Genomic DNA, 26,968 nt, shown 5'->3' on the forward strand with positions numbered 1-26,968 from the left:
TTGCAAATTCATGAAAATAAAGATTACATTCCATCCTTTTTTTTTATCATCAGCAACCTGAAAATAAATGTTCGTAGTTTCATTAATTTGTTAAAATTTTATTATTACACAAAAGAAAAAAAGAAACTTACCTATGAGCGACAAACTTCAATTCCGTGTGTCCATTTTAATATTCGATCATGTACAATATCAATATTAAATCCATATGTAATGGCACCACGAACTATTGCTGCCATAGATAAAGTTGGCACAGCAGCGATGATAGGAACTTGATGTTCAAATGGTTCAAATAAATAAGGAGACTTAATCCGCTGAGCATTTTTTCGAAAAATTTTTTAACTGATCATCAATTAAATTTATATTTCGATCAATCACGGGATCGAACATTTCTTTAACAGTTCCATGATCAACTTTTAATATAAATCCACTTCTTCTGTTTGTTTTTTGATTTCATCAGCGACATATTGTGATAAACTAGGACAATATAGTTGTAGATTTATTATAAAGTTTATAGTCTTTTTATTTTCTATATACGGGTGCAAAAAAATCTTTGTAATAATGTTGCATTTGTCCATAATCATCTGTTTTTAATTTTTGCTAAAGCTTTAGATTCGACTTTTCTTCCAAGCCAATGTAAAAATTCTTAATCTACGAACATCACCAATACGAATCAGTAACTTCACTTAATTTATTTTCCAGAAGAAGTTTTCGTAAAGTTAAATCAACAGTACCACCCCGCAATCAGCTATTAAAAATGAATCTTTTTTTTAAAAATGATATTAATTTCAGTTAACTTAAAATATTATTGAATGATATTAGAAAAGAAAATATACCATAAGGTTGTAAGTTTTGTTTCTCATGACGCTAAGACAATGAAATGCTGCAGCTTCAGCTGAAACGAATATACTGTAATGGTTATGATCTTGAGGAAAGTATATAAAATAAATATAACGATCAGGATAATTAATTTAATGGCATACTCACATACGCTCAGTTGTAAATTCGTTGTGACTTGTGAATTCAAAGCCTGTTTTGTATGCACATTCTCTCATGACTTTAGTTGTGTATGGAGGCTACGAATATGATATAAACAAACTAAGTATTTTATCAAAATAAAAAAATGAAATAAAATAAAAAAAATAAATGATTTAATTATCACGTACCCATTCGGCAGAAATTGTTAATACAAAATCGACTTGTTGAGGAAACTTAACAGTAGGGCATCGTCCTTTTTTTTTTAGAGTTTCTTGAATTAATTTCCTCATTTGAGCTAAATAAACTTCAACAGCTTTTGAATAATATAATTGAGGCGGTAACCAAGGTTATCCTTTCTTTCTTGATGTAACTTAAATAATTCAACAGGACGTGGATGTTCTGTATCATCTAATATTTCACCAGATTCTTCCTCTAAAACTAAATTCTCCAACTGGTGATTTTTTTATGCCCTTCATCATATTGAAGTGCTGTAGATGCTTTTGAGACACCTTCAGATCTTGGTCTAATTACTGTGTCATCAAAGAGTTGAATTTCATAAGAATTTTATTTTAGTTAAAAATTGATTACGCCAATTAATACATAATTACCGTTTCCAGAGTATATAGTCTCAAAATCTATTGCGACAAGAATTCTAATATCATCCATTCTCATTAACTTTTTTTTTCTATAACTTTTCGTGAAGAATTTAAGAATTTTTAAAAAATAAATCATTTTTAGTCCAAAGTGTAACGAAGGACTATACAAGGTCATTTTTATTAGAAAGTGAGTATTTCTTAATAAAATAAAAATTAAAATAAAAATTTATTCAAGTTTAATGATCGTAAATATTTCGAAGTTATTGTTTGATGTTTTGAATTTTTTTTTTCTTTTATACTATATATATTCAATATTATCAATATTATATTTATTGGATTTTATCTTAAAAGAAGTTTGGCTTGATAAAAATCATACTAATATATCGGCGGATTTGCGTAATCACATGTCAGCCGAACATTAGAAGTTACGTAACGTAATATAATGTAACGTACCACATAGTACCCCTATTTATTATATATAAAAAAAATTTTTTAAAAAAATTACGTTTATTGTTTTAATCCACAACTAATTTAAAAATTATGGCGTCAAGCCAAACACCTTTAAAACGAAGGAGTGAAAAGCAAAATCAAGAATTTATTAAAACCCGCGTTAAAAATGAATATTCTTTAGATACAGTTAGTGATAATAACTGGCAATTATTTATGTGGTTCGCTTCCTTGGAAACAGTTGAGAATTATATTTGTTTATTTATTCTTGTTTGGGATATTATTCCAGTACGAAATAGTGCACAATTTTCAAAAGAATTAAGGGAAGAAACTGATAATTTAATTCAAATTATCAAGGAGTTAAATATTTCAAAAGAAAACGATAATAATTATTCTAAAATGTTAGATGATTACAAAGGTTATCGTTTTTTAAGTAGTCAAACTTTTAGACAAAATTTAGTTCATAATGTTTGGAAAGAATTGGAAAACCATGGATTAAAGAATAATTCTTATGCGGTTTCGGAACAATTAAGCCGTTGTTCATTATTTCAAAAAAAAGAGTTAAGAGCGATGATTTTATCTAGGATAAAATCCTTTCAATCATTTTCAAGAAAAATAAAAGAAGCAAAAGAATTACAACAAGTACCCCTTAATAATAAGATGAAAGATGAAAATCAAGAATTAATTTTAAGTGAAAATAAAAGTTTGGAAAATCAAATAGTTGGTTTAGCCGATAATAAATCACAAATTGGTAATTCAGTAAGTCTTGAAGATGAGTCGCGAGATACTCAAGAACTTAAGAAAAGAGAAAACGAGAATTTAAAAACTCAAGTAAAAGAATTAATAAAAGAAAATTCGAAACAACAGGCAGCTCTTGATAATTTAACAAATGTATTTTGGAACGATGATGAGTCGCATAATTCAAAAAAATTGATTCAAGACATTACAGATTTACAAGATATGCTTACAGATTTCACAATGGTTCAAGGAAGTGATTATAAGATAAATAACAATGAGGCAAATTCTCTTTTAAGAGCTTTTAAATGCGAAGTAAATTGTCCTAGTTCGCGAGCAAGCCTTGTTTTGGGATTTTTACTTCAAAGGATTACAATTGCCAAAATTATAGAAGAAGTTGAAAAATATTTAAATGGCTTTTCTAAAAATCAAGAGATGACTCTTGAGAGGGATATCGTAAATACTACCGAAACCTTAATTAATCAGATAATATTATTTGAAAAAAATTTGAAGGGAGAAGACGATACCACTAAGATTACACCAATCAAAATTCGGCAGAATGTTTATTCAGCTCTTAGTCATCGTGGCTTTCCAAGTGATCACTCTTTAATCAAAAGCACAGCAAGTAAATTGTTGTATAAGATGAATAAATATAGAAAAATTGTAGATGAAGAAACTAAAAGTGAAATGGATGATCAAGCTATTCAAATAACTCATAAAGTTATTAATATTTTTTATTTTAGTTTTAAAACACAAGCTTCTGTACCAACCTATAAATTTTTCGATGCCGGTCAAGCTTTGGAACCGCATCTCATGAAAGGAGCTTTTGGAAATGATGAATCTAAAAAATTGGAAGTAGAAATTTGTGGATTTCCTTGCATCGGCATATTTACTGGTGATAAATTGAGTGATAGAATTTTTATAAAAGCGCAAATTATTCCAAGATCGAAGCGTTTATCATAGGAAGTAAAATTTTCGATAACCATAATTGGGTTATCTGTTAAGGAGTAAATATTATATTTATTTATAAATTATTGATTTTTTTCTTTATATATATTGAAAATTATGTAATTTAGGACATTGTATATAAACAGTGAAATAAATTTAAAGATATTTCTAATCAATATATATTCTTGGAAATACAAAAATAAACATACGATATAATTATATCACGCTATAATAAATATATATTATATATATGTGTGTACAGTATACATTAAATTTTTTTGATATTTTATATTAAATTTAAAGGTGTGAACACTAATTCTGCTTACCAACTTATATAATTTTCACAGCTTTTAGATCTCTATTGTTTAAACTGTGATAGTTTAAGAGGAACTATCATTTCATGAATTTCAGATTTCTTTCATAAGTATAACTAAAACGTTTGATAAACTAATTAAAAGTACTATTCTAATCGTAAACTTATTTATAATAAAAATTATCTTATGGCCAAATATGAAATAATTAATTTATTTACAAAATCAAAAATCATAATCTGCTGGGTAACAAAAAGTGGTCATATGCTCTTGTCCATTTTCATTCCTTGCAGAAGCAATAATTTCATATTGACCAAAGGTTAGCTCGAAATTAATACTTCCATTATCGAGATGTACAGAGTCTAATAACGATTACAAAAAAGTTAATTATAATTATTATAATTTATATAATTTCTATTAAATATATTATTTAAATAATTGAGATTTACCTAAAAGATCAATATTTAATATCCCAAGTAGTTTCGTTCCTAGTTCATCACAGTACTCTATATTGTACTTTCGTGTATAGTAAATTGCAAAACTTCCACGTGCCTGATTAGATTCAGGTTCAAAATTAAAGGAAAAAGTTTGTTCAGGTGTAATTTTAGTGTCTCGTTCAACCAAAGTCTTGAATTTACAATTTTTTTCATTATGAGTGATATCATCACCGCTTCTCCGGTTATATAAGTATATTTAAGGACTTTTGAAGATATTATGGATAATCCATAAATTACAGCTCCACGTGAAATTACTGCTTCTGGATGAACAGGAACTGAAATATTATTCACTTGGTGACTAAATTCTTCTTTTATTCTATTTTGTAAATATTTGTTTACACAAAAATCCCCAGTTAAAAATATTGCAGAACAATTTTCTTTATCGTTCAAAAGTTGTATATGTATCAAACGAATAATTCTATCAATAAGAGTATCAAACATTTTTTTTATATCATCATATTTAATGTTAATGATCAATTCATTATATTCCATAATCTCTCTAGTTTCTTCACTGACATACTGTAGTAAAGTTGGTTCGATTTCTATATCCATACTGAAACTTCTTATCATCGTCTGTAAAATGACTTGTTATATATTGATGGAAATTTTTGACCATGTATTGTAGTTTATTATAATTATTTTCTTTCAATAGATCTATGGCACAAGTTCCAAGTCTTTCACGTAAAAATTTAATAAATTCTTCATTAATCAATTTACTTCCACAGAAGTCTTTATTGTATGTTGTAACTTTATCTATATGCAATGGATTATTTCTATCTAACTTACGAATAGTCAAATCTGTAGTATATTTACCGCAGTCAACAAACATAAATGTCTCTAAAAATTATGAATGAACATTATTTGAATATTCTTTAAATTAAAAATAATTAATAATGAAAACTTGCCTCCTGTTTCACGTTTAAAACAATGTTTCACACAATATAATGCAGTAGCTTTAGCTGTAAATAAAGAAAAATCAATCACATTAAATTAATTAAGGTCTTATTTCTAAAATCTACTTACATTCTGTAGTAAATTGCAGTTTTTCTGAATCTCTATCTTTAATGAGGTCCGCATTATATACACATTGTCTTATAATAACCTGAATATTCTGCAGGAATTGTAAGTACTAACAATACATCTTCAAAGTAGTCAATTCCACCCCAACGGCATTCAATAGTCCTTTAATGACCTAAAAATTATTATTAAAATAAGTAGAAATTTAAAATTAAAATTGAAATAATATTGGAATTACAGTATAATTCATACCATTCCGATTTCTCTAAGATAGTCAGTAATAGCCTTTTTGTAATCGATCGGAAGTTTTGGTTTTAAATTATCTGATAAGTCACCCAGGTATAATTTGAACAATTTAACGGGTTCACTATTTTGTTTTCTATTTTTACTTGGTCTTAAAGTTTGAGCACCCAACCCCAATAAAACACATTATTAAATTCATCATCATATTGAAGAACTGTATTTGTTTTGAACCGACCAGCTACCATAGGCCAAATATCATTTGTATGTATATCTTGATAATCATCATTAACATGACAATAAGCGAATCCAGAATATGTTACTCCAAAATCTAATCCGACTATAACCCTAACATCTAACCCTTTAAAAGTGTATAAAAATCGATTTAATTTTGTTTAATCAATTATTAATAAAATTTTTAAAAAAAGTTCATTACCACATATGATACCTTTACTATAATTTAAAGCGAAGGTTGTTCGATTATTGTTAATATTACAATTTTTTTGTTCATTGTTTTCTTTAAAAACATTAATAGTATTATTATCAATTTCGTCAACTTCCAATATTTTTAAATTTTTTTCTAAATTTTGAGAAATTACTTCAAGTCGTTGAATTTCTTTATTTTTTTGTTTTTCCAAATTTAAATCCTTTTGAAGTTTTTCAAATTGTTCATTTATATTTTGAAGTTTTTCTTTTAAATCATTATTTATAGTACGTAAAATTTTTTCATTTTCCTTAATTAAATTTGAGTTATTACGTGAGATTTCCTGATAATATTTTTTATTTAATTCTAAATTATTACGTGAAATTTCTTGATTTTTTTCATTTAATTCTAAATTAATACGTTGAATGTCTTGATTTTCTTCTTGAAGATTCTTATTGTGTTGTTTAATTCTTTGATTTTAATAAATCTATGAATTTATTATTTAATTTTTTGAAACAAGTTTCAAGTTTTTCGACAACCTCATGTTGATTATAAGCAGGAAATAAATTTTCAGAATTTGAGCATTCATTAGCCATGATGTTATTGCTTAAATTGCTTAAAATTTAACAAATTTTTTTATTTAAAGCTTTTTTTTTAGCGTGAGCGACAAATTTATATCAAAAAATGGTTTCACAAATTCTGTAAATGGTTAACATACATCATATGAAAATCACACTATCCAATATAGTACGTAATCAAAATAATTAGGATTTGCGGTAGCCTATTATTAAGGTCAGAAGAGCCACTTCGGCTAGAAGTTCTCGTATTTTATTTCTAAAAAAAAAAAGTTAATAAAATTTATTACTATATAATGACATAACTATTTATTTATGAAAAAAACATTTTTTTTTTTCAACATTTCTCGTACACTCACGCACACATACTAAGGTACATATGTAAATAAAGCCTAAGCTAAAACTATCTAGAAAGACCGAAATATTAAACATTTTTGATGTATACAAATATACATTTTTGTTAGATTATCTACAATCTCTACATTAATATTTTTTTTTATGTACCTTATGTGTATCTTGACTCTTTATATATTCCCTTAATGTTCTCAATCCTTCTTCCCAGCTAATTTTTCTTTATAAATAAACTGTTCTCAGTTTCATTCACTTTATTTTCTTTTATGTTTGACTTAAATTATTGAATTTGCGCACTTGCCGCTTCTTTGTACTACATCATTTCTATTTTCTCAACTTCCGCCGCTATCTTATCATCTCCTTTATCATGAAATATTGTACTCCCACTGGGAAGGATCCAGAATGGTTAAAAAGAAAATAGAGAGAAAAAAATTCACCCAAACTCACTACCAATTCGTCTGGCCGTATAACCCGATCACGAGAAATAAAAATTATTTCACAACAAAAGGAAAGAAACCCGCCGAAACCTATCTACAATTCACCTAGAAAGTTGATCGTGCCTAAGAAAGAAGGGAAAGTTTATTAGCGTAACTTCGCCTAAAAAAGAAGACAAAAGAAAACTCAAAAGAAAGAAAAGAGAAACAAAAATCACTTTTAAGAAATTCATTTATGTAACCGTACCTAAAAAAGTAGATAAGGAAAAGATTAAAGAGAAGCAACTCATAGCAAAGATAAAAGAACCACAAACTATACTTTCAATTCGCTAGTTAGTTATTGTACCTAAAAAGAAAAGAGAAATAAAAGGTTAGCTAAAAAAAAAAGGAAATTAATCAACAACAAAAGAATTCACCTTCATATAACCGTACAAGAAGAATAAAGATTATTTGTTAAAAAAAAAAGGAAATCACGAACGAAAAAGAAACTCGTCAAAATCTACCTTCAATTCGCCTAGAAAGTCTTTCTGCACAATACAGGAAATTTCACGAAACCCATCTAAAGAATAAAAGTTTACTATAAAATCAATAGCTTGCAAGATATAGGATAACATTTGCATAGTCGACTTGACACAATTTTTTCATAAATAAACGCTCATTCACACTGTGCTACACCGGTCCTACTTGGTCCGGAAACTGCTTTGAAAAAAAAAAAAATTTGAAATTTTTATGTAGCACAGCCACTTTGTAAGATATGTTAAAAAAATTGAAATTAAATTCTGATCTGAATCGGAACCGGTTCTAGAACTGTTCCTGCTGGAACCGGTCCCGAATTCAGTTCTGGAACTAAAGTCCTAGAATAATAATTATATGACGCTTTCTAATAAAGTTTAACATGAATTTAATAACGCTATTAAAAAATCACTCCACAAAATTTTAAGTATATGTTTTATATATTAAAGATTATATTTGGTAAATGTTTAAAAATGTTAAAAAGTAGTCTTTATAATTCTTATAATTTTTTTAAAAAAAAGTTTTATTATACCGCAGAACCAAAACTTTTCTAATTTAACTTATACTAAGCTTCGTTATATTTTACATTCAATAATAATTACAACTGAAATCATATAATAAATATGTCGCAAAATTTTGCCTTGTTTAAGGAAATTTATTAATTTTATTTTCTTAATATACTTTAAATCTAAATAATTTGAAATATTTGTATAAAGAATTTATATTGTTATATTATTAATATGAAATATTGTTGACATCAGTTTTTGAACGCTTATAAATAAGTAGTATATTTTTATAGATATATGAAGAAGGAATTCACAAATATAATAAATAAAAATTAATAATTTTGTTACCACCGGTTTTTAACGTTCGGTTAGGTAGTAATAGAAAGATAAATAAGGATCGGTTAATAATCAGCAAGATAATATTGTTAAGCCAGTTCTTTAACGTTTACAAACGTAACAAAAGGAAAAGGGTAAGCAGAAGGTATATAGATATGCGTATATAATCGATAAATAAACTATATGTAGAAATAATGAATAATCCAAATGCTTCACTATTTATAATATTTTTAACTATATCTAACATATCACATATATATATACTATGTGAACTATATAAAATATATATATTCTATTTACTATATTTGACATATTTGACATATTCAACATATCAAATCATTTGAAAACATTTGAAACATAGATCGGCAATCCTGTGATAAACCCGTAATTTTAATCACTAAATTATCATTTTACAGTAATAGATCGTCATCCATCGGTAAAGTACCGGCAACGCTCGGTAAAATACTCCACAATAGGTCTCGTCTGAAATCCGGTACTAATTTGCTTATCGGACAAATTTACCATCCGGCCAATTTTTCCTTCCAGTCATCAGAAGATTTTGCCTGTTTAAGCCTCTTTGATCTTATCCACCCATCTCTAAGCCTCATGCAACAATCAGACACGAATAAAGGATTTACCACAATAAAACTTAAACTCAAAAATAATTCTAAATTACCGCTTGCTAACTATCGTTGTCGATTGTTACTGTTTATTATCTTTTTTCTTTAACCTTACCGAAGGTGAAAAAACTCCGAGGTATTTTCATCAATCAGTAAAAGGGAAAAACCACTACTGATCTTTCCAACATGTTATCTAACCTAGATAGGTGATAATTCTACGGATAATCAAAGCAGCATCCCAAATTTTCATCTCTCTTTCTTCAGCAGAACCAGAACTACAGGATCCAATGCCACCACCATCCTTCTAAGAAGGTGGTGGTGACCATCCTTCCCCAGGTCACGTCTGGTGCTGACTCCTCTAGCACGCTGCCCCTTCCTGGACATTCTACTCTACTCCGCTCTTGTGTTCATTCTTTTATTCACTTATTCAAGTGCGATCGGAAAAAGATAATAAATCAATTAATCCCTTTGATGGTTTTGAGGTAAAATTTATCCAATTTATATATATATAAAATTTAATCATCAAAGGGATACATATTTTTTCTTTTAGAAGCATTTTTTTAAATTATAGAAATTTTCTATTAATTTTATTATTAAGTGTCTTTTGAATGTAATTTTAATACGAAAGAATTTTTTAGGTGATATTTTGGAAAAGCCCAATTTATAAATTTTTTATAAAAGCTTAGTAATATCCGTAAATTAGAAATTTTCTTATATAAGTTTTAAACATTAACATTTATGAATAACACTATAAGAAACGCCATATGGAAGATAATGAACTAATGAATGAAAAGCCATATTTAAAATTATTAACGATAAATGATTATTCGTTCATCTTTCAAACAAAGGCGTATAATAAAGTTTAATCTGATAATTCTTTATATCCGTGCAAAAAATAATAAGATTATCAAAAAAAATAAATAAATAAACAAATAAATTATAAAAGAAATTCACAATAATAAAGAATCTTCTTATTCTTCATTGTCTTCATTATCTCAGCAAAAAGGCGAAAATTTTTTTTTGATTATGATTGATTTTCTAGGGGCTTAGTCATAATCTAACAATTATTTTCTTACCGTGCTTTTTAGATTAAAGTCGAAAATCTATAACCAGGATCAAATTATTATGAATGAACGACCCATTTTTTTAGATGAATGTAAAACGATCAAATAATTATGCGTTTTTAGCAATGATGCTCATTTTGTATCGTATATTATTGTTGTAATTTAACTGGATGATCGTCCATTCATTTGATTTTACGAAAAAGTTGACCATAAGATTTGATAATCACGACAATACGTTTTTGCTGATGGTTAAATGATGCTAACCATATCTGATGTAACCTGAAGTTCGAGATTATACCCAAGCCCCTTTACTTTGTGTCTTAAACTATACTTATAAATAATTTAACGGAATTAACGGAATCAGAATATCCTGCGAACGTATGATTGCACGGCAGTACATATGTTTACTGATGATGTGGTACCAACAGATATGATGTTCATTCATACTATGGTGAATTTGACTGGTCCTGATTAAGTCTGAAATAATATGAATTACGCCAGAAAAGAAATCTGGCTAAAAAAGTGGTTTTTATTAACCGTTGCTATCATATGAATTATATTTAATTTAAATATTTATAAAAATTTTGCTGCGTTCTAAATTAAAAAAAAATCTCTAAAAAATGGTTTATATTATTAGACAACTTTTTAAACGATTAGTTGAAAATAAATTTTATTAATTTTACATTTTAAAATTTAAATCTAAATTAATATCTACATAAAATCCAATGAGACTAAAATTAATTTATTGAAATAAACTTATTATTATTATGTGATGTCACAAAATTACCCCGTATTCTCTTGCCATCCTTTCATAAGGGGCCATATAAATGTTACTAAATTCGTATGTCGAACCTAATTTTCAATAATTGAACTTATTTTCACGTTCAGTTTGCTTGTGTTTCCTTCTATTGACCGTAATTCCACGATGTATTACCTTCTTGGTGAACATTCTTCCACAGGTCACGTCGCAGCATTTTCGTGCTCACTACTCTTGCATGTCGCCTTTGTCGCCACTCTGTGGGCACTCATCTCCAAATTATTTTACCTTCTTGAGCCTATTCTTCCATTCACTAGAAATTCATTGTAAATAACAAATTCTCCTTGTTCGTAGATTTTCAGTATAAAACAACGGAAATGATTTTCGCACGGGTACGGTAGATAACGAAACGCTGTGATTAAGGAAAAATTAAATAAATCCGATTGTATTATAATGTAACGAATATAAATAAAATTAATTCATTATGGAATCCTACTCATATTACTTAAGAAACACCTGATATATTACCTGAATTACATAAGAAAAAATGTACGTACTTCAGCAAATACAACTATGATTAAACATGGTTCAATGACATCATAGTTTTCGTCGGTAAGTTATCCATAATTATACACTAAAATTATTTTTTATGAATTTTATAAATACATGATTAAATAATTCTCAAAATATCTTTAAAAAAAGTTATCCCCTCGTCTGTCAAGTATCCATCTGAAATTAGAGGATGGAAATTAGATACATTTGCATCACTAATATCATTATGTATTACAAAATATCACTTAAATTTTACAATGCCAATAAAAGAAACATTACCATTAGTTTCAACAGCTATCGGAACGGTCACGAGTCTTTTACAGTTTTACGTCCTTTCCAACGTTCATTTCGTTGATTTATACAATTTTCCTGAACATTTGTCAATTCAATAATTATTGATTAGTGTTATTAAGACTAAGTATCAGTTGTTTCAGTAGTTTCAGTTAGTGCTTGCTTGTTGAACGTATTTATTGAATACCATGTAAAAGTATCGTGATCTTTCAAATATCAATTAAAAATCCTTCAGGCATAAATAGTGGAACAACCTTTCAAATTGCTTTTGTCTGACGTAATGCAAATCGGGAAAAGTTGCCAATGAAATATTTGTTGTTTTGCAGATTCATTTCTTATATTTGATTCATCATCCAATTCATCCGATTCATCTGATAAGAGCCGAGAAACTTCAAATGAAGCAGTCCCAACATTTTCTATTTCTACCCGTGATTCTTAAATAAAAGTGATTAATAAATATTAAATAATTTATTTTTATACCAGCTAAATTTTGATATTGTCGTCATCATCAACTATTTCTATTATTCTGATCATCTGACGAATGTTCAATACGACGAATAAGTTATCCAACATGAATTACTTCTTTAAAGTCATCTTCAAATAAACAAATATTCAATAGTTTCATGAGGAAGAGAAGTACCATCAATATCAATTACGTAACGTAACCTAAATATACATATTTTGTAAATTTTTATTAAATATATTTTAATCAAAAAAAAAATTCCTACCTCCGGCTGATGTTCGATTGGCGTATTAATTTGTCTGCACGTGAATCTCGATACATTGAATTTTATAAAATTCATAAAGTTAAAATCAGCTGTTACTTGATACCAAAAATAATGTTCAAGAACCCGGTTCCTGTGTCCATAAAAATAAAGGATAATCAGGATAGTATTCTCGATGTTCCATAATGAGCATTACCAAAGGATTCTGCCATAATAATAAAAATTTCAAACTTATAAATAATTTCTTTTAAAATAACTTACTAAGAAAAAATAAGTAAATAAAAAGTCCGATTATATAATTTCTGATTAAAATATTTTCCTATAAGTTGAAATTGAGGGTGGTTACTTCTTTCGTTCTAGATCGTCTAAATAAGTTGTCTTTAAACAGCTCTCGAAGAAAAAATCTTAAAAGTATTCCCTGACCTTAAAGATTTGGAAAAATCATCAATGAGTGTTTAAATTATGCCCAGTCTTTATAAATAGCTAGATTAATAAGGATATAAATTTAATAGTAATGTGGAAAATTATTTATGACACATTATTAGTATTTTATTCCAGCGTAATTATTTTACAGTAATGCATGAGACATTTGAGAATAATTACTTCGCACTGCAACAATCCCAAAAACTTAAACTTAATTATAATTTATAAAAATGAGACTGTCAGGATTTTTTAGAAAGAATAATCATTAATTTTAGCAAATAGATATGAATTTCGGCCGTAGCGCAGAGTTTAATATAATTTTTGTAATCACATCATATAAATATCATGTGATTTGTAATCTCATTTATAATTCTGGCCAAAACTTATAATTCTGGCCTAAATTATGGGCATTTTTTTTAATAGGAAGAGTTTGAAGTTACAACGAGTTTTCTGTACCTAGAATAGTTATCTATTTTATGTATTTGTACTCTTATATGTTTATAAATAAATATAAATAAATAAATAAAGATAATGAATAAAGTTTGAACCTTTAACATTAAAAATACAATACATTAAGGTGATCATGTGGATTGAATTTACTGCGTCCTGATTGGAACACAATAAATATCATTAATTATAATTCTATAATTCTTACTTTTAAAAATAAAATAAAATAAAATAAAAATATACCAAAAAAAATTATTTTATTAAAGTTGAAAATTATGTTTTATCATAAAATGTACATTAAATACAAATATAATTGTTGACAATGGTATCAAGAACGATCTCTCTGACTCTAAGTTATATCTGAAAAAAATTATTTAACAATATTAAATTGATTTTTTTAAAGGTTGACCGGTTAATGGGCACCGGGTTAAATTTCAGCCGTAACGAAAACTGAGTCATCGGAGTTATCGGAATTGTCAAAAAAATAGATCAGCGATGCATGCAAAATAACGCCATTGATGAATAATTAAAATATAGAGGATATATTTGGGTAAAACTGGTTTGAAAATGATTTTTTTTAAATAATTAATGCATTATTATTTAAACAATCGAAACACTTCTATATTATTGTAAGAGATAATATCATTAATTTTAGTTAAATTTTGTGCCGTGAGATCATCAAAATTGCTGGGTCACAAAAACGTTAATGATTTACTTCAATTTACTTCGAACATCAAATATATTACGTTTGTTTACAAAAATACACCATGTGTAATATTGATCGAGTTACGCATGTTTATTATATCCAACAAATAACTTCAAAATTTCCTTTACTTGTATAATTTTGACAAACTCGACCCACTCTGTATTGTACTACCGTACAATTTATATGTCATATAATTTATTTTTTGAATAAAATATGTAATCTAAATGGAGAAATCATCCATCCGGCGATCCGCCTTATATCCGATCCGAACCCAGATAACAGATAATTCTCTGGTTGCATTATCCGTCGGATTATCCGTTATCCGTTATTATACAATGGTATATAGTAAGAAACAATTTTATTTTTTATTTTTACTTTTAAAGACAATTCACAGTTCCAAATGCGGAGTCACGTGACTTAAATGCTGACTTCTGATAAACGGATATCCGTAATAGATAGTCCATGACGAATAAATTTGTGTTTTCAATCCGCGGCGGATTGTCTACGGCTATCCGGATCGCAAATAACAGAGCAATTATCTTATGATAAATAATCATTTCCGAAATACAAATTCCGAAATCAAGACTTCCACCAATTTTGTCCGACACAAGGTTCGTTTTTGTTGTACATTTTTTTAACTGTACAGTTCTTGGCACTCCCGATCCATCTTCTTGCAGTTAACCAAATTAGTAATCTTATTCGATGTTTGGTTATATAAATATTTCATATTTGGCGAGTATCATAATAAAGAACATATGCAAACACATTGACATTTGACTGATAGTCGTAATTTTATTTTTTAAACAAGGTATCGGAATCCATGCGAATTATTAATACACACAATAAATTTTAATGATATTTTTGTAACTTGTGATCTTATTCTAAAAATAGCCACGGAAAAAAAGGATATTGTTTACATTTGCTGTATCTGATTCTTATTTCTATTTTTTCAATCAAAAAAAGATCTTCATGCGAAAGACGCAAGAGCTATTATTCAGTAGCGTGTCCGATTATAAGAACCTTTATTTAAAATTAAATTACGGTTCATGTTTTTTCGCTATATTATAAAGCGAGAAGAAAAAAAATTAAAGCCCTTGATTTCAAAAGTTTGTAAAATAAAAATAAATCGTGATTGTTTTTTTTTTAAAAAAAAAATGATTTATGATGAATAAATTATCAATAAGATATATTTTTTACAGTGATTATCAAATGGAGATTATTGAATAATTTAATTAGTTTAAAATTTTTATAGGGAACAAGTCCCAATTCTCCATATGAAGATGAAAAGTTCACCATTTGATTTATATTTTGCGTCTGCATTACTAATTATATGTAATTTTTTTAAGAAAAGCCATAATGAAATGATACTTTTTTCAATTCGTCAAATCGGTAAATTTCAATCATTATCGTCATTATGTTGATAAATATGAAACATTTTTATTTATCTCTAAATACATCTTTGTCTAATATTACATAAATAGAATAACATACACGCTATGATTACTGTATATATAAAATTTATTTTTTTAATGAATACCCCTAAAACGTTCGACTTTTAAAGTAAAAAAAAAAAATTATTTATAATGATCAAAAATTGTAATCATTGCAAATAATCTGCTTCCCACAATTAAAAAAAAAGAAACTTTTCGCATTCAAATAAAACACAAATCAAATAACAATCAGTCAGATAAAATGATTAAAAGAAACTCTATTTTATTATTGATACTCTTATTAAATCTCGTCTTTTACGTCAATGTTAATACTGCGACGACACAAAATTATATTCTTAGAAAAGATGATTTTGATCGCTCGGGAATACCTAAAAATATTTTGGTCGGTTCTTATATTGGTGGAAGAAGTCATGTAAAACCAATTTTAGATGTTGTTGCTATATTAATTGAAAGAGGTTACAATGTAAGGATTTTATTTTATTCGACGTGTTTTTGGATCGAAGTTTCTAAACGCTCCTATTTATATTCTTGATGCATAGGTAACATTATTAACAGCGGGAAGATATGAACCATCATCAGAGTACCCGGGTCTAAATCAAATTACATTAGGACTTAGTGAAGTTAATGGCAACAACATGAAAAATTTTAAAAATAACGTAGAATTCGATTATAAAGGACTGCCACAAATTTTGGAACCAAGCACAAATGATTACAAAAAAACTTACGAAAAATATAAGAAGACTGCAAAAGAATATAATATTGATTTATTCATTTGTGACGTTCTGGCAAATGAGGCTTGCATAGATGCTGCTAATAATTTAAAGAAACCTGTTGTTGGTTGGACTTCATTTCTTCAATGTAATTATAAAATAACTAAATTTTCTTTTTTATCTTTAATAGTAAAAAATCTCATTAAAAAAAATTATTTTCATTTGTATAAGTTATGGATCCTGTGCCATATAAAGATGATCCGGTGTATGGTTGTAACACCTCATTAGAAAATGAATCATTTTTTGAGAGGTTTAGATGTGCTTTAATACAACCTTTACAAGTAGCTAGTAAATTGGGGCCTTTTGCGCATCAATTAAATGATATAAGAAAACAAATGAATATAGAACCATCGGGAAAAATTCCAAAAGTTTCATTATCTTTGGTTGATACTTTCTTCGGTTTTGAGGTAATTTATTCTATAATAATAATATAATGTTAATTAAATTACTTTTCACAAAATAATAATTTTTTTTTATTTTAAAGTTACCGCAACCTTTAGCACCAAATGTTCAGGTAATTACTGTCTTTTATTTAAATATTAATAAGAAATTTTGTAAAATTACAATAAGCTAAATTTGCTCATTCTTCAAATTAATAGGAAGTTGGACCAGTATTACCAGAAGAATATCCTCCAATTACACCAGAACTCTCTAACTTTATAAATGCACACGAACGAGTTTTATATATTGCTTTTGGTACACGTTTCTTCACATGTACTGAGAATAACAACAAAATTTTACAATCACTTGTTGAAGCAATCAACAAAAAAATAGTTGATGGTGTAGTTTGGCCATTAGGTCAGACATCAAGGGATAATTTTTATCCAACATTAAACTTAACTGATGGTACACAAGTTCAAACTTTGTCAATCCTAAATAATAAGCATCCACATATTCATATTACAAATTTTGCACCACAATTCGCTGTACTTAATCACACCAATACGAAATTATTTTTTAGTCATGGGGGCGCAGGAAGTGCTCATGAATCTCTTTATACTGGTACTCCTATGTTAGTATTACCTCTTGGTGGCGATCAGATGGGCAATGCTCAAAAATTAAAAACAGCTGGTGTAGCATTAACGTTAAGTGTGTACAATTTGAATGTTAATGATATTTTAAATAAGATGAGCAAATTATTAGAAGATGAGAAGATAAAGAAAAATTTAAAGAGAATGGAAGTTTTAACTAAAATCAACAGTAAAAGAAAATATAGAGCTGCTGATTTAATAGAATATATTTTACATAGTAGTGGTTTAGAAGAATATATTAATGATGACTATTTGAAAGAATGGGCACCTGCTGCGTCTAGAATGGGATTTATCAAAGCAAATAATCTTGACGTTTATGGAGCTTTATTGGGTATTGTTCTAACACTTATCGGGGGAATTGTATTCAAGTTATTCAAATCGATCTCAAATCCTTCGTCCATTAGAATAAAATCAAAAAAAGCATAGACTATATAAATAATTTCTAGTATCGACGTGAATTGATTTTACTGCGTTCTGGGGCGCCACAATAATTTTTTTTTAAAAAAATCAATTACAATTACATATTATTCAAATGAATTACATAGTGAAATAAGATAAAATATACTATACTGTAAAAACAAATTATATTTATTAAATAAAAATTTTTTTTATATAAGACATTACGTACAAAAAAAACCAATATTCTCAATATCAATACGATTTTGAAGTTATCTCAAAATTCTCAAAGTTAAATTAATTGTAATGTATATCTTTTAAATTGATTGTTTAGGGTTGATCGGTTAATTAAATGTTTGGTACAATCAAAGGGTTAGGTTAGGGCGTTATCAGGATCTCCCTCAATGAGTTTTGAGATTCATTACGATCAGATGAAGTAAGTACTATGGATAAGAATGAAAAAAAAGGTGGTCTGTAACAAAAAAGTTTTTGACTGAACTGATGAACTCAACTAATTTACTAATAAAAATTTTCTTCACCTGAATCCATTAAGTTAAGTGCTTAAGAACGCCCATAATCTGAAAATTCTTATCAGGATTAATTAAAATAAACGGTATGTCAATAACGTCACTTATGGACTTTGTTTTTTTGGCAATATTAGATCCATTATTCCATTATTCCAATAATTTAGATATTTAATAATATTTGCAAGCGATTATCATGTGGTCATGATCACGTATAGGCGATGACTACTTTCACTCGGAGCGTTTGTAAATTGACTGAATAATCATAACAGATAAGGCAGATCATTTATTCAACTTGCATAATATACTGTATCATATTTCTTCATATTTTTTTGATTTTTTATTCTTGAACAGTATTTTTTTTATTCTTTAATATTGAATCGTCCTTGGATCGACTTGTTCAATAGCATGGTAGTTTTTTTTCTATTTGTCCACTCTTTTTCGTCTTTTTTATTAATCTTATATTTTAATTTGTAGTTTATATTCCTTTATAATTAAATAGTTTAGTTTTCGTTATTATGTATTTAGTAACTGCTTTTTTATACGTTATTACAGACTTACAGTGTCTGTTGAGATACCACGAAAGACAACTATGTATATTAAAAGTAACATCGCTTGTAAGTTGAAGGAAATTATATTAGTCAGATGAAAAATTTGCGGTGTTTTTATTCAAAGTATGAAAAAATTTTATATTAGATAAATTCTTATTTTAATGACTAGCTGGATGCCCGCGTTTCACGCGGGCCTGGCTAATTAAAATTATGAAAATTAGTTGTTATAATAGTTATAATAGTTATAGTAGTTATTTTAAATAGGATGAAATATTTCATTATAGACAATGTTTTTGTTTGGCAGGTTTCACCATTACCTGCAAGAACTTTGACATGTTAATATGAAGTAAAAAATGTGATATTTATTTTTTAAAGAAAAAGAAACATCCCATGTACCACTAAAATTTACTTTTTTAAAAAAATACGTTTTTTATTTTATTTAAAGAATTTTTTTTTAAAATACAAATTATTATGATCTTGTTGGCCTACAAAGCTACATAATGTTAAGTCACTTTAACATGTCTAACTTTCTTCTTGATCTACCTATTTCCTTTAGTAATTATACTTTTTAACAGGAAAATAATTATTTAATGAATGAATTGGTGACAAACAACCTGTTGATTAACAATTTTGCATTTTTTAATTATTTTATTTTACGTTAAATATATTATTATTCTGCTATTACTTTTTTTTTGTAACATAGAAAAGTTGAAAAAAAATATTGTGTATTCTTTACTCAATTAATTAAATCTCATTTCAAATTTATTTACAGAAAAAAAAACAATTTTTTTTTGTATTACAGCAGGATAAAATATGTGAAAATATTTATAATTTAATAAATTATTAAACTTTTGCATGGCCTACGCGTTTTTTTGATGGAGGTGTAGTTGCAGGTATAGTTGCAGGTGTAATAAGTATAGATGCAGATTCTTCCTGTTCTTCCCGCCCTTGAATTTCTTCAGTCACTATGAGTGTGGATATCTGAGAATTTTGTTAATTTAGTTAATTTAGTTGGCTGAAAATTTTTGTAGCAATTTCATGTTTTCCTAGTACAGGTGCGGATTGTTCAATTTTTTTATGGATTGCAGCTCTCGTGGCTATCATATGTGGTGATGATGATGATGATGTAGAAGACCAGGGCATTTTCCTGGTAGATTGATATAAAATTTGATTGTTGAATACGAATAAAATTAGTTCTGGATAAAACTTTCCTCAGTTGATGTTAAAGCACCTGAAAAAAAAATGGAAGAACCACGTTTTAACATTGTAGTCTGGCTTTTTAAGCAGCTTTCGTTTGGATGGAATAATGTGATTGGAATCTCAGTTGGTTTATCTTTACCAGTACATTCAAATTGTATACCAAGATTCGTAGTAAGTACTAAATCTGATACCGAAGCTGTGCCTACAACATTTATAGGTAAAATAGTAGCAGTGGTTAAGATTAACTGGATACACATGCAGATAATATATGTATAATATAGTGTGAAATTTAATTTTAAAACAAAATAATAAATATATTTAAAAAAATTAAAATAAAGTAATTTCTTACATCAATTTGATTATCGACAGGTCCAATTGCAAATTTTGAATTTGCAATAGATAAGACTTGTCCCTCTTCCAATTTTGGTACATAGCATGGTTTGTTTTTCTTTGTTAAGAGGATAAAACACTGTAATATTAAATTCTTGGGCAACTGAGTTACCCTCAAGTCTTGTGTGTCCAGTGACCATTCCTATGAAAAATTCACCTGATGTTTTCTCCCTATATTCTGAAATATAAGGATTGTTGATAGTTGGACAGGCATTAAAAATTAAAGCATAAAATTTTTTTTAAAAAAGGGGTAATTTTTTATAAAGAAAAATTTTTAAAAAAAAGAAAAGGATTTTTTTTTCGTGTGGGAAATCCAAAAAAAAAACTGAAAATTAGAAAATTCGTCGTATGAGAAAATTCAAAAAACTGAAAAATAATTTTTTTTAAAAACAACAATGACGATTTCTAAAAAGTCAATGATGATTTCTCATGTGAAGAATTTCATTGTCACGATCAAATTGCTTAATAAATTTTTTATAATATTTTATTTTATATTACAATTACTGATTAGATTAGTTTCATTTCGTTGCTGTAAATTTGTTCTACGCCAATCATTTATGCAGCCTAATTAAAATTGTATTGGGATTAGGGTCTGCCCAATTAAGCTAATCAATAGCAAATGATGCGCCACTCCGAATCTTATAAAAATCTGTAGCACAGGGCGCAGACACATGATCCAATTTAAATCCACGGTAGTCTTAACGTCACGGTCGCACAATGCTTTTTTTTATAGATATAGATTTAGTCATAAAATGATCAACATTGAATTTTTTATGGTAACAAAGCTTTCGTGTACTGTACTACCATAAAATATTTGCAATCCAGTGATTTACCAGATTTACACTAATTTAATTTTATAATTTCCGGACCGAAATTTTACCGATTTTGTCCGACATGGTTCGTTTTTTACCACACATTTTTAACTTAAAACTCTTGGCAGTCTTTTGCAGTTTAACCAAATTAGTAACCTTGTACTGTTTGGAGTGTAAATATTTGGTGAGTATTAAAATGTGCAAACACAATGATATTTGAACGATAATTAATTCCTATTTTTAGAACAAGGTATCGGCAAAATCCGAATAAACCTTGTTATTATATAATAAGTTATTTGAATAAAAGTTTATGATTAAACGGACAAGTACCGACTAATATATTATTAATACACAAATCTTAATGACATTTTGTAACTTATGATCTTATTCTAAAAATAACCGCGAAAATAAGGATATGTTTTGTATTTACTGTGGCTTATTCTTGGCTGAGAATTTTTTTACAATGACAAAAGAGCTTTGTGCGAAGGACGCAAGCCCCTATAAAAAATTTTCTGGGTAAATTCCGATAAATGAGTTTTCATTCCAAAAAAACTCCGATATGTGATCAATTTTCTAAAAAATTTTTTATAGGGAAGATGTTAACAGTAGAGTGTCCGATTATAAGAATCTCTATTTTAAAATTAAATTAAGCCTCACGTAATTTCGTCATATTATAAAGCGAAAAGGTCTTTATTTCCAAAAGTTTGTAATAATAATAGTAGTAATAATAAATCGAGGTTTTTTTTTGTGATATAAATTATTGACAAGATATGTTTTTTTACAGTGATTGATAAATGGAGATTATTGAATAATTAATTTAATTAATTTAATTAATTTTAAAGATTTGTAGAGAACAAGTCCCAACTCTTCTTATCTTCTCAGTATGTAAATATGAAATGTTCTCTATTGGTTTCAATTCTATGCATAATAATCTGAATTAGATTGAGATTGCTGAACATATGTAATTTATTTTTAAACTTCTAGAAAAGCCGATTACAATACTGCTATTTTTATGTATTTGTTATAACTTTGAAGTTATCGGAATATGAATTATTCCGTGTGCGGTAAAATAGGTCATTTAATTTATCCGTCGAAATTTTTTCAACAGGAACTACAACAAATTTAGTCTTAATTATATATTATTCCACCTTTCATTGTCAATTCGTCAATCGGTAACAATGCGATTGTCCATTAAAGGGTAGATCATTTTTTTCATTAAGTTTAGTGTTAATGAGCAATGACCGATCATTTTGTCATTTTGCTGATTGCTGATAAATATGAAGCATATTTGTTTGCCGAAATTAATTTTCAAACACATCATTATCTTATATTACATAAATAGAATTACATACACGCAATGATTACTATTTATATAAAATTTCATTTTTTAATGAATAATTTTAAATGGTCAACGTAAAAAGTAAAAAAATTAATATTTATATGAGATCAAAAATTAGAAATATTGCAATTATTCCTCTTCCTACAGTTAAAAAAAGCTTATTATTATATTCAAACTAAATATCAATCAAATAAATCAAATAACAATCAAAATGATTAAAAGAAACCCTATTTTATTATTATTGATGCTCTCATTAAATCTCGTCTTTCACGTCAATGTTAATACTGCGACGACACAAAGTTATATTCCTAGAAAAGTTGATTTTGATCGCTCGGGAATACCTAAAAATATTTTACTTGGCTCTTATATTGGCGGAAGAAGTCATGTAAAACCAATGTTAGATGTTGCTGCTATATTAATTGAGAGAGGTTACAATGTAAGGGTCTTTTATTTTATTCAACGTGATTTTGGGTCGATTATTATCTAAGTTTCTAAACTTGCTCTTATTATATTCTTGATATATAGGTAACATTATTGTCAGCGGGAAGATATGAACCATCATCAGAGTACCCAGGTCTAAATCAAATTACATTAGGACCTCCAATGCGTATCAAAGATTTGAAAAATGTAAATATCCATGAAGATTCTGGTTTTAGAGGGCTGTCACAGGTTACGGAAATGAGCATAAACGACTACGGCAAAACTTATGAAAAATATAAGAAAGTTGCAATAGAATATAATATTGATTTGTTCTTTTGTGACGTTTTGGTAAATGATGCTTGTATGGATATTGCCAATAATTTAAAGAAACCTGTTATTGCTTGGTCTTCGTTTCTTCAATGTAATTATAAATAATCAATTTTCTTTCTTTCTTTAATAGTAAAAATCACATATTAAAGAAATGTTTTTTCATTTATATAGTTATGGAACCCGTACCATATAAAAATGATCCGATGTTCGGCTGTAACATCTCATTAGAAAATGAATCATTTTTTGAGAGGTTTAGATGTGCTTTAATACAACCTTTACAAATAGCTTATACGATGGCGCCTCTTGCGCGTCAATTAAATGACGCAAGAAAACAAATGAATATAAAACCGGTATCGGGAAAAATGCCAAAAGTATCATTAGCTTTAGTTGATACTTTCTTCGGTTTTGAGGTAAATTCACTTAATATTTAATAAAATAATGTAGTAATTTTTGTTTGAATTATTTTTCAAAGAAATAATGATTTTTTTTTTAAGTTACCGCAACACTTAGCACCAAATGTTCAGGTAATTGTTTTCTTTTATTTTTATATTAACAAGAAATTTGTAAAATTGTAAAAATTAAATTTCTTCGTTCTTTCAAATTAATAGGAAATTGGACCAGTATTATCAAAAGAATATCCTCCACTTACACCAGAACTCTCTAACTTTATGAATGCACACGAACGAGTTTTATATGTTGCTTTTGGTACACGTTTCTTTACAACAACTGAGAATAACAACAAAATTTTACAATCACTTGTTGAAGCAATCAACAAAAAAATAATTGACGGTGTAGTTTGGCCATTAGTTGAGACATCAAAAGATAATTTTTATCCAACATTAAACTTAACTGATGGTACACAAGTTCAAACTTTACCAATCTTAAATAATGAACATCCACATATTCATATTGCAAATTTTGCACCACAATTCTCTGTACTTAATCACACCAATACGAAATTATTTTTTAGTCATGGGGGCGCAGGAAGCGTTCATGAATCTCTTTATACTGGTACTCCTATGTTAATACTACCTTTTGGTGCCGATCAAATAGGCAATTCTCATAAATTAAAATCAATTGGTGTAGCATTAACGTTAAATAAACTTACTTTGGATGTTAATGATATTTTAAATAAAATTAGTAAATTAATAGAAGATGAGAAGATAAAGAAAAATTTAAAGAGAATGGAAGTTTTAGCCAAAATCAACAGTAAAAGAAAATATAGAGCTGCTGATTTAATAGAATATATTTTACAAAACAGTGGTCTAGAAGAATATATTAATGATGACTTCTTAAAAGAATGGGAACCTGCTGGGTCTAGAATGGGATTTATCAAAGCAAATAATTTTGACGTTTATGGGGTTATATTAGGTGTCGTTCTTACACTTTTCGGAGGAATTGCATTTAAATTATTCAAATTGATTTCAAATTCTTCGTCCATTAAAATAAAATCAAAAAAAGCATAGACATTTTATTTTTGTTTTAAATAGAAATATTATCATTATAGAACTAGGTAAATTGACTTTACTATGTTATGAATACGTCACAATAATTTTTTTTTAATAATATCAATTACAATTTCAAATTTCTACAATTATTTTTATTATGTTAAAAATTTTTTTGATTATAAACATTCATATTACACTTAAATATAAAAAAATTTATCAATATTCTCAATCAATTTTCAAAATTATATTCACGTAATATTAAATGAAAACTTTCGAATTGGTTATTTAAAGTTGGCCTGTTTATTAGCTGTTGTGCACAATCAGTGCACCGAAAGAGTTTTGTTAATTTGAACGAAAATAATCTGTAACTACGCCATATTAAAAATCACATCCAATATTAGTAAAACCAAAAAACATACGGATAGGGCTGAAACCCCATAAAAAAAATTTTTTAAATATACTTAAATATATTTAAAATATGCTTATATTTTATTTTATTACTTAAATATATAAAATATACTGAAGTAAAATTTAAGTATAAACAAATACAATTTTAATTTTAAGTATAAAATAAGAAAATTAAGTATATTTTAAATATATTTTAATAGAAATCTGCTTTAAATAATTAATTTATACATTATTAAAATTGTTTAGTACCACGATCTTCAAAATTGCTGCGCAAAATCTTTGATTCTCTTAATTTCAACTTAATCTATTCTAATTCCTATATAATCGTGCGGTTCTTAGCATTTTCGGCCCGTCTTTTGCAGTTAACCAGATTAGCAATCTTATTCGATGTTTGGTTAATACTTTTAGGGTATAAATAAATACTTTATTTATCGAGTATCATAATAAGAACATATTGATATTTGAACGATAATCGTAAAAAAGGAATTCTATTTTTAAAACATCGTGGTATCCGAATAAACCTTATTTATTACAGTAATAAGTTATTTGATTGTAAACAGACGATAAAATTTTATGATTTAACGAACGGACAAGTACCGATTAATATATTGATACACTAAATATTTTTTAACTTGTGATCTTGTTCTAAAAATGACCACGAAAAATATATACTATTATATATATATATTTGTTTGATTATTTATTGCGAAGGACGTGTCTGATCGACTTTTTTATACCAAAGAACCTTTATTTAAAATTAAATTAAGTCTCATGTGATTGCGCCATATTACAAAGCGAAAAGAAAAAATCTATATCCTTTTTTCCAGAAGTTTGTAAAAAAATAAATAAATAAATCGAGATCTTTTTTACAGTAAATGATTTTGATATCAAGATATGTTTTTACAGTGATTGGAGATTATTGAATAATCAATTTAATTAATTTGACGATTTATAGGGAACAAGTTCCAACTCTTATCTTCTTTGTACTATGTAAATATGAAACGTTCTACATTGGCTTTAATTCTATGTTTAATAATAATCTGAATTATCTTGAAATTGCTAATTATGTATAATTTATTTTTTTTATTAAAAAGAGGCTAGAATAATCATAATACAATGATTACAAATAAACATGATATTATCTTATGTATTTATTATAGCTTTGAAGGATATCGGAATATGAATTATTATTCCATGAATGAAATGTACGAAAAAAATGTTCATTTTAGTAATCGGGCATTTAATTTAGCCGCTGAAATCATTTTTCGACAGAGATATACCAAAATTATTCTATCTTAAAATTTTTTTTTAAGATTTAGTAGATCACATTAAATAATATAATACAGTAAATCAAAAGAAATATGACAGAGTTAGATCATATTGTGAAACGTTATTTATCGAGAATATT

At 27.2% G+C, this 26,968-nt stretch overlaps 7 protein-coding genes across 9 annotated transcripts; 3 read left to right on the forward strand and 4 right to left on the reverse strand.

Annotated features, from left to right (window-relative positions):
* Positions 1 to 721: 721 nt before the first annotated feature.
* Positions 722 to 1,641, reverse strand: OCT59_004843 (uncharacterized protein; the record flags this gene model as incomplete). Of its 3 annotated transcripts, none has more annotated exons than XM_066137976.1 (6): positions 722 to 745; positions 834 to 906; positions 985 to 1,073; positions 1,164 to 1,288; positions 1,428 to 1,505; positions 1,584 to 1,641. In XM_066137976.1, the coding sequence occupies 6 exons, from the start codon at positions 1,639 to 1,641 to the stop codon at positions 722 to 724; spliced, it is 447 nt and encodes a 148-aa protein (XP_065997166.1). The 3 variants fall into 3 exon arrangements, with proteins under 3 accessions (XP_065997166.1, XP_065997165.1, XP_065997164.1); XM_066137975.1 differs by lacking the exon at positions 722 to 745 and adding an exon at positions 749 to 760; XM_066137974.1 differs by lacking the exon at positions 722 to 745 and having other exon boundaries at positions 889 to 892.
* A 470-nt stretch (positions 1,642 to 2,111) lies between these two features.
* OCT59_004844 (uncharacterized protein) lies at positions 2,112 to 3,716 on the forward strand (the record flags this gene model as incomplete). The annotated part of the gene is made up of 1 exon (XM_025321694.2): positions 2,112 to 3,716. One exon carries the CDS (start codon positions 2,112 to 2,114, stop codon positions 3,714 to 3,716), a length of 1,605 nt encoding a protein of 534 aa, XP_025168156.1.
* A 521-nt stretch (positions 3,717 to 4,237) lies between these two features.
* OCT59_004845 (uncharacterized protein) lies at positions 4,238 to 5,079 on the reverse strand (the record flags this gene model as incomplete). Its single annotated transcript, XM_066137977.1, has 3 exons — positions 4,238 to 4,374; positions 4,462 to 4,639; positions 4,714 to 5,079. The coding sequence occupies 3 exons, from the start codon at positions 5,077 to 5,079 to the stop codon at positions 4,238 to 4,240; spliced, it is 681 nt and encodes a 226-aa protein (XP_065997167.1).
* An 842-nt stretch (positions 5,080 to 5,921) lies between these two features.
* On the reverse strand, positions 5,922 to 6,786 carry OCT59_004846 (uncharacterized protein; the record flags this gene model as incomplete). Its single annotated transcript, XM_066137978.1, has 3 exons — positions 5,922 to 6,127; positions 6,203 to 6,641; positions 6,730 to 6,786. 3 exons carry the CDS (start codon positions 6,784 to 6,786, stop codon positions 5,922 to 5,924), a joined length of 702 nt encoding a protein of 233 aa, XP_065997168.1.
* A 9,396-nt stretch (positions 6,787 to 16,182) lies between these two features.
* Positions 16,183 to 18,168, forward strand: OCT59_004847 (uncharacterized protein; the record flags this gene model as incomplete). The annotated part of the gene is made up of 5 exons (XM_025332722.2): positions 16,183 to 16,404; positions 16,481 to 16,799; positions 16,883 to 17,118; positions 17,196 to 17,225; positions 17,311 to 18,168. 5 exons carry the CDS (start codon positions 16,183 to 16,185, stop codon positions 18,166 to 18,168), a joined length of 1,665 nt encoding a protein of 554 aa, XP_025168159.1.
* Positions 18,169 to 20,056: 1,888 nt separating this feature from the next.
* Positions 20,057 to 21,017, reverse strand: OCT59_004848 (uncharacterized protein; the record flags this gene model as incomplete). Its single annotated transcript, XM_066137980.1, has 5 exons — positions 20,057 to 20,194; positions 20,267 to 20,360; positions 20,605 to 20,615; positions 20,763 to 20,861; positions 20,961 to 21,017. 5 exons carry the CDS (start codon positions 21,015 to 21,017, stop codon positions 20,057 to 20,059), a joined length of 399 nt encoding a protein of 132 aa, XP_065997169.1.
* Positions 21,018 to 23,104: 2,087 nt separating this feature from the next.
* Positions 23,105 to 25,442, forward strand: OCT59_004849 (uncharacterized protein). The gene is made up of 5 exons (XM_025321696.2): positions 23,105 to 23,390; positions 23,480 to 23,795; positions 23,876 to 24,114; positions 24,199 to 24,228; positions 24,313 to 25,442. The coding sequence occupies exons 1-5, from the start codon at positions 23,166 to 23,168 to the stop codon at positions 25,168 to 25,170; spliced, it is 1,668 nt and encodes a 555-aa protein (XP_025168161.1). The 5' UTR covers positions 23,105 to 23,165; the 3' UTR covers positions 25,171 to 25,442.
* The last annotated feature ends 1,526 nt before the right edge of the window (positions 25,443 to 26,968 follow it).

The sequence above is a fragment of the Rhizophagus irregularis genome, chromosome 13 (genome assembly GCF_026210795.1).
Source record: "Rhizophagus irregularis chromosome 13, complete sequence".
NCBI lineage: Eukaryota > Fungi > Glomeromycota > Glomeromycetes > Glomerales > Glomeraceae > Rhizophagus > Rhizophagus irregularis.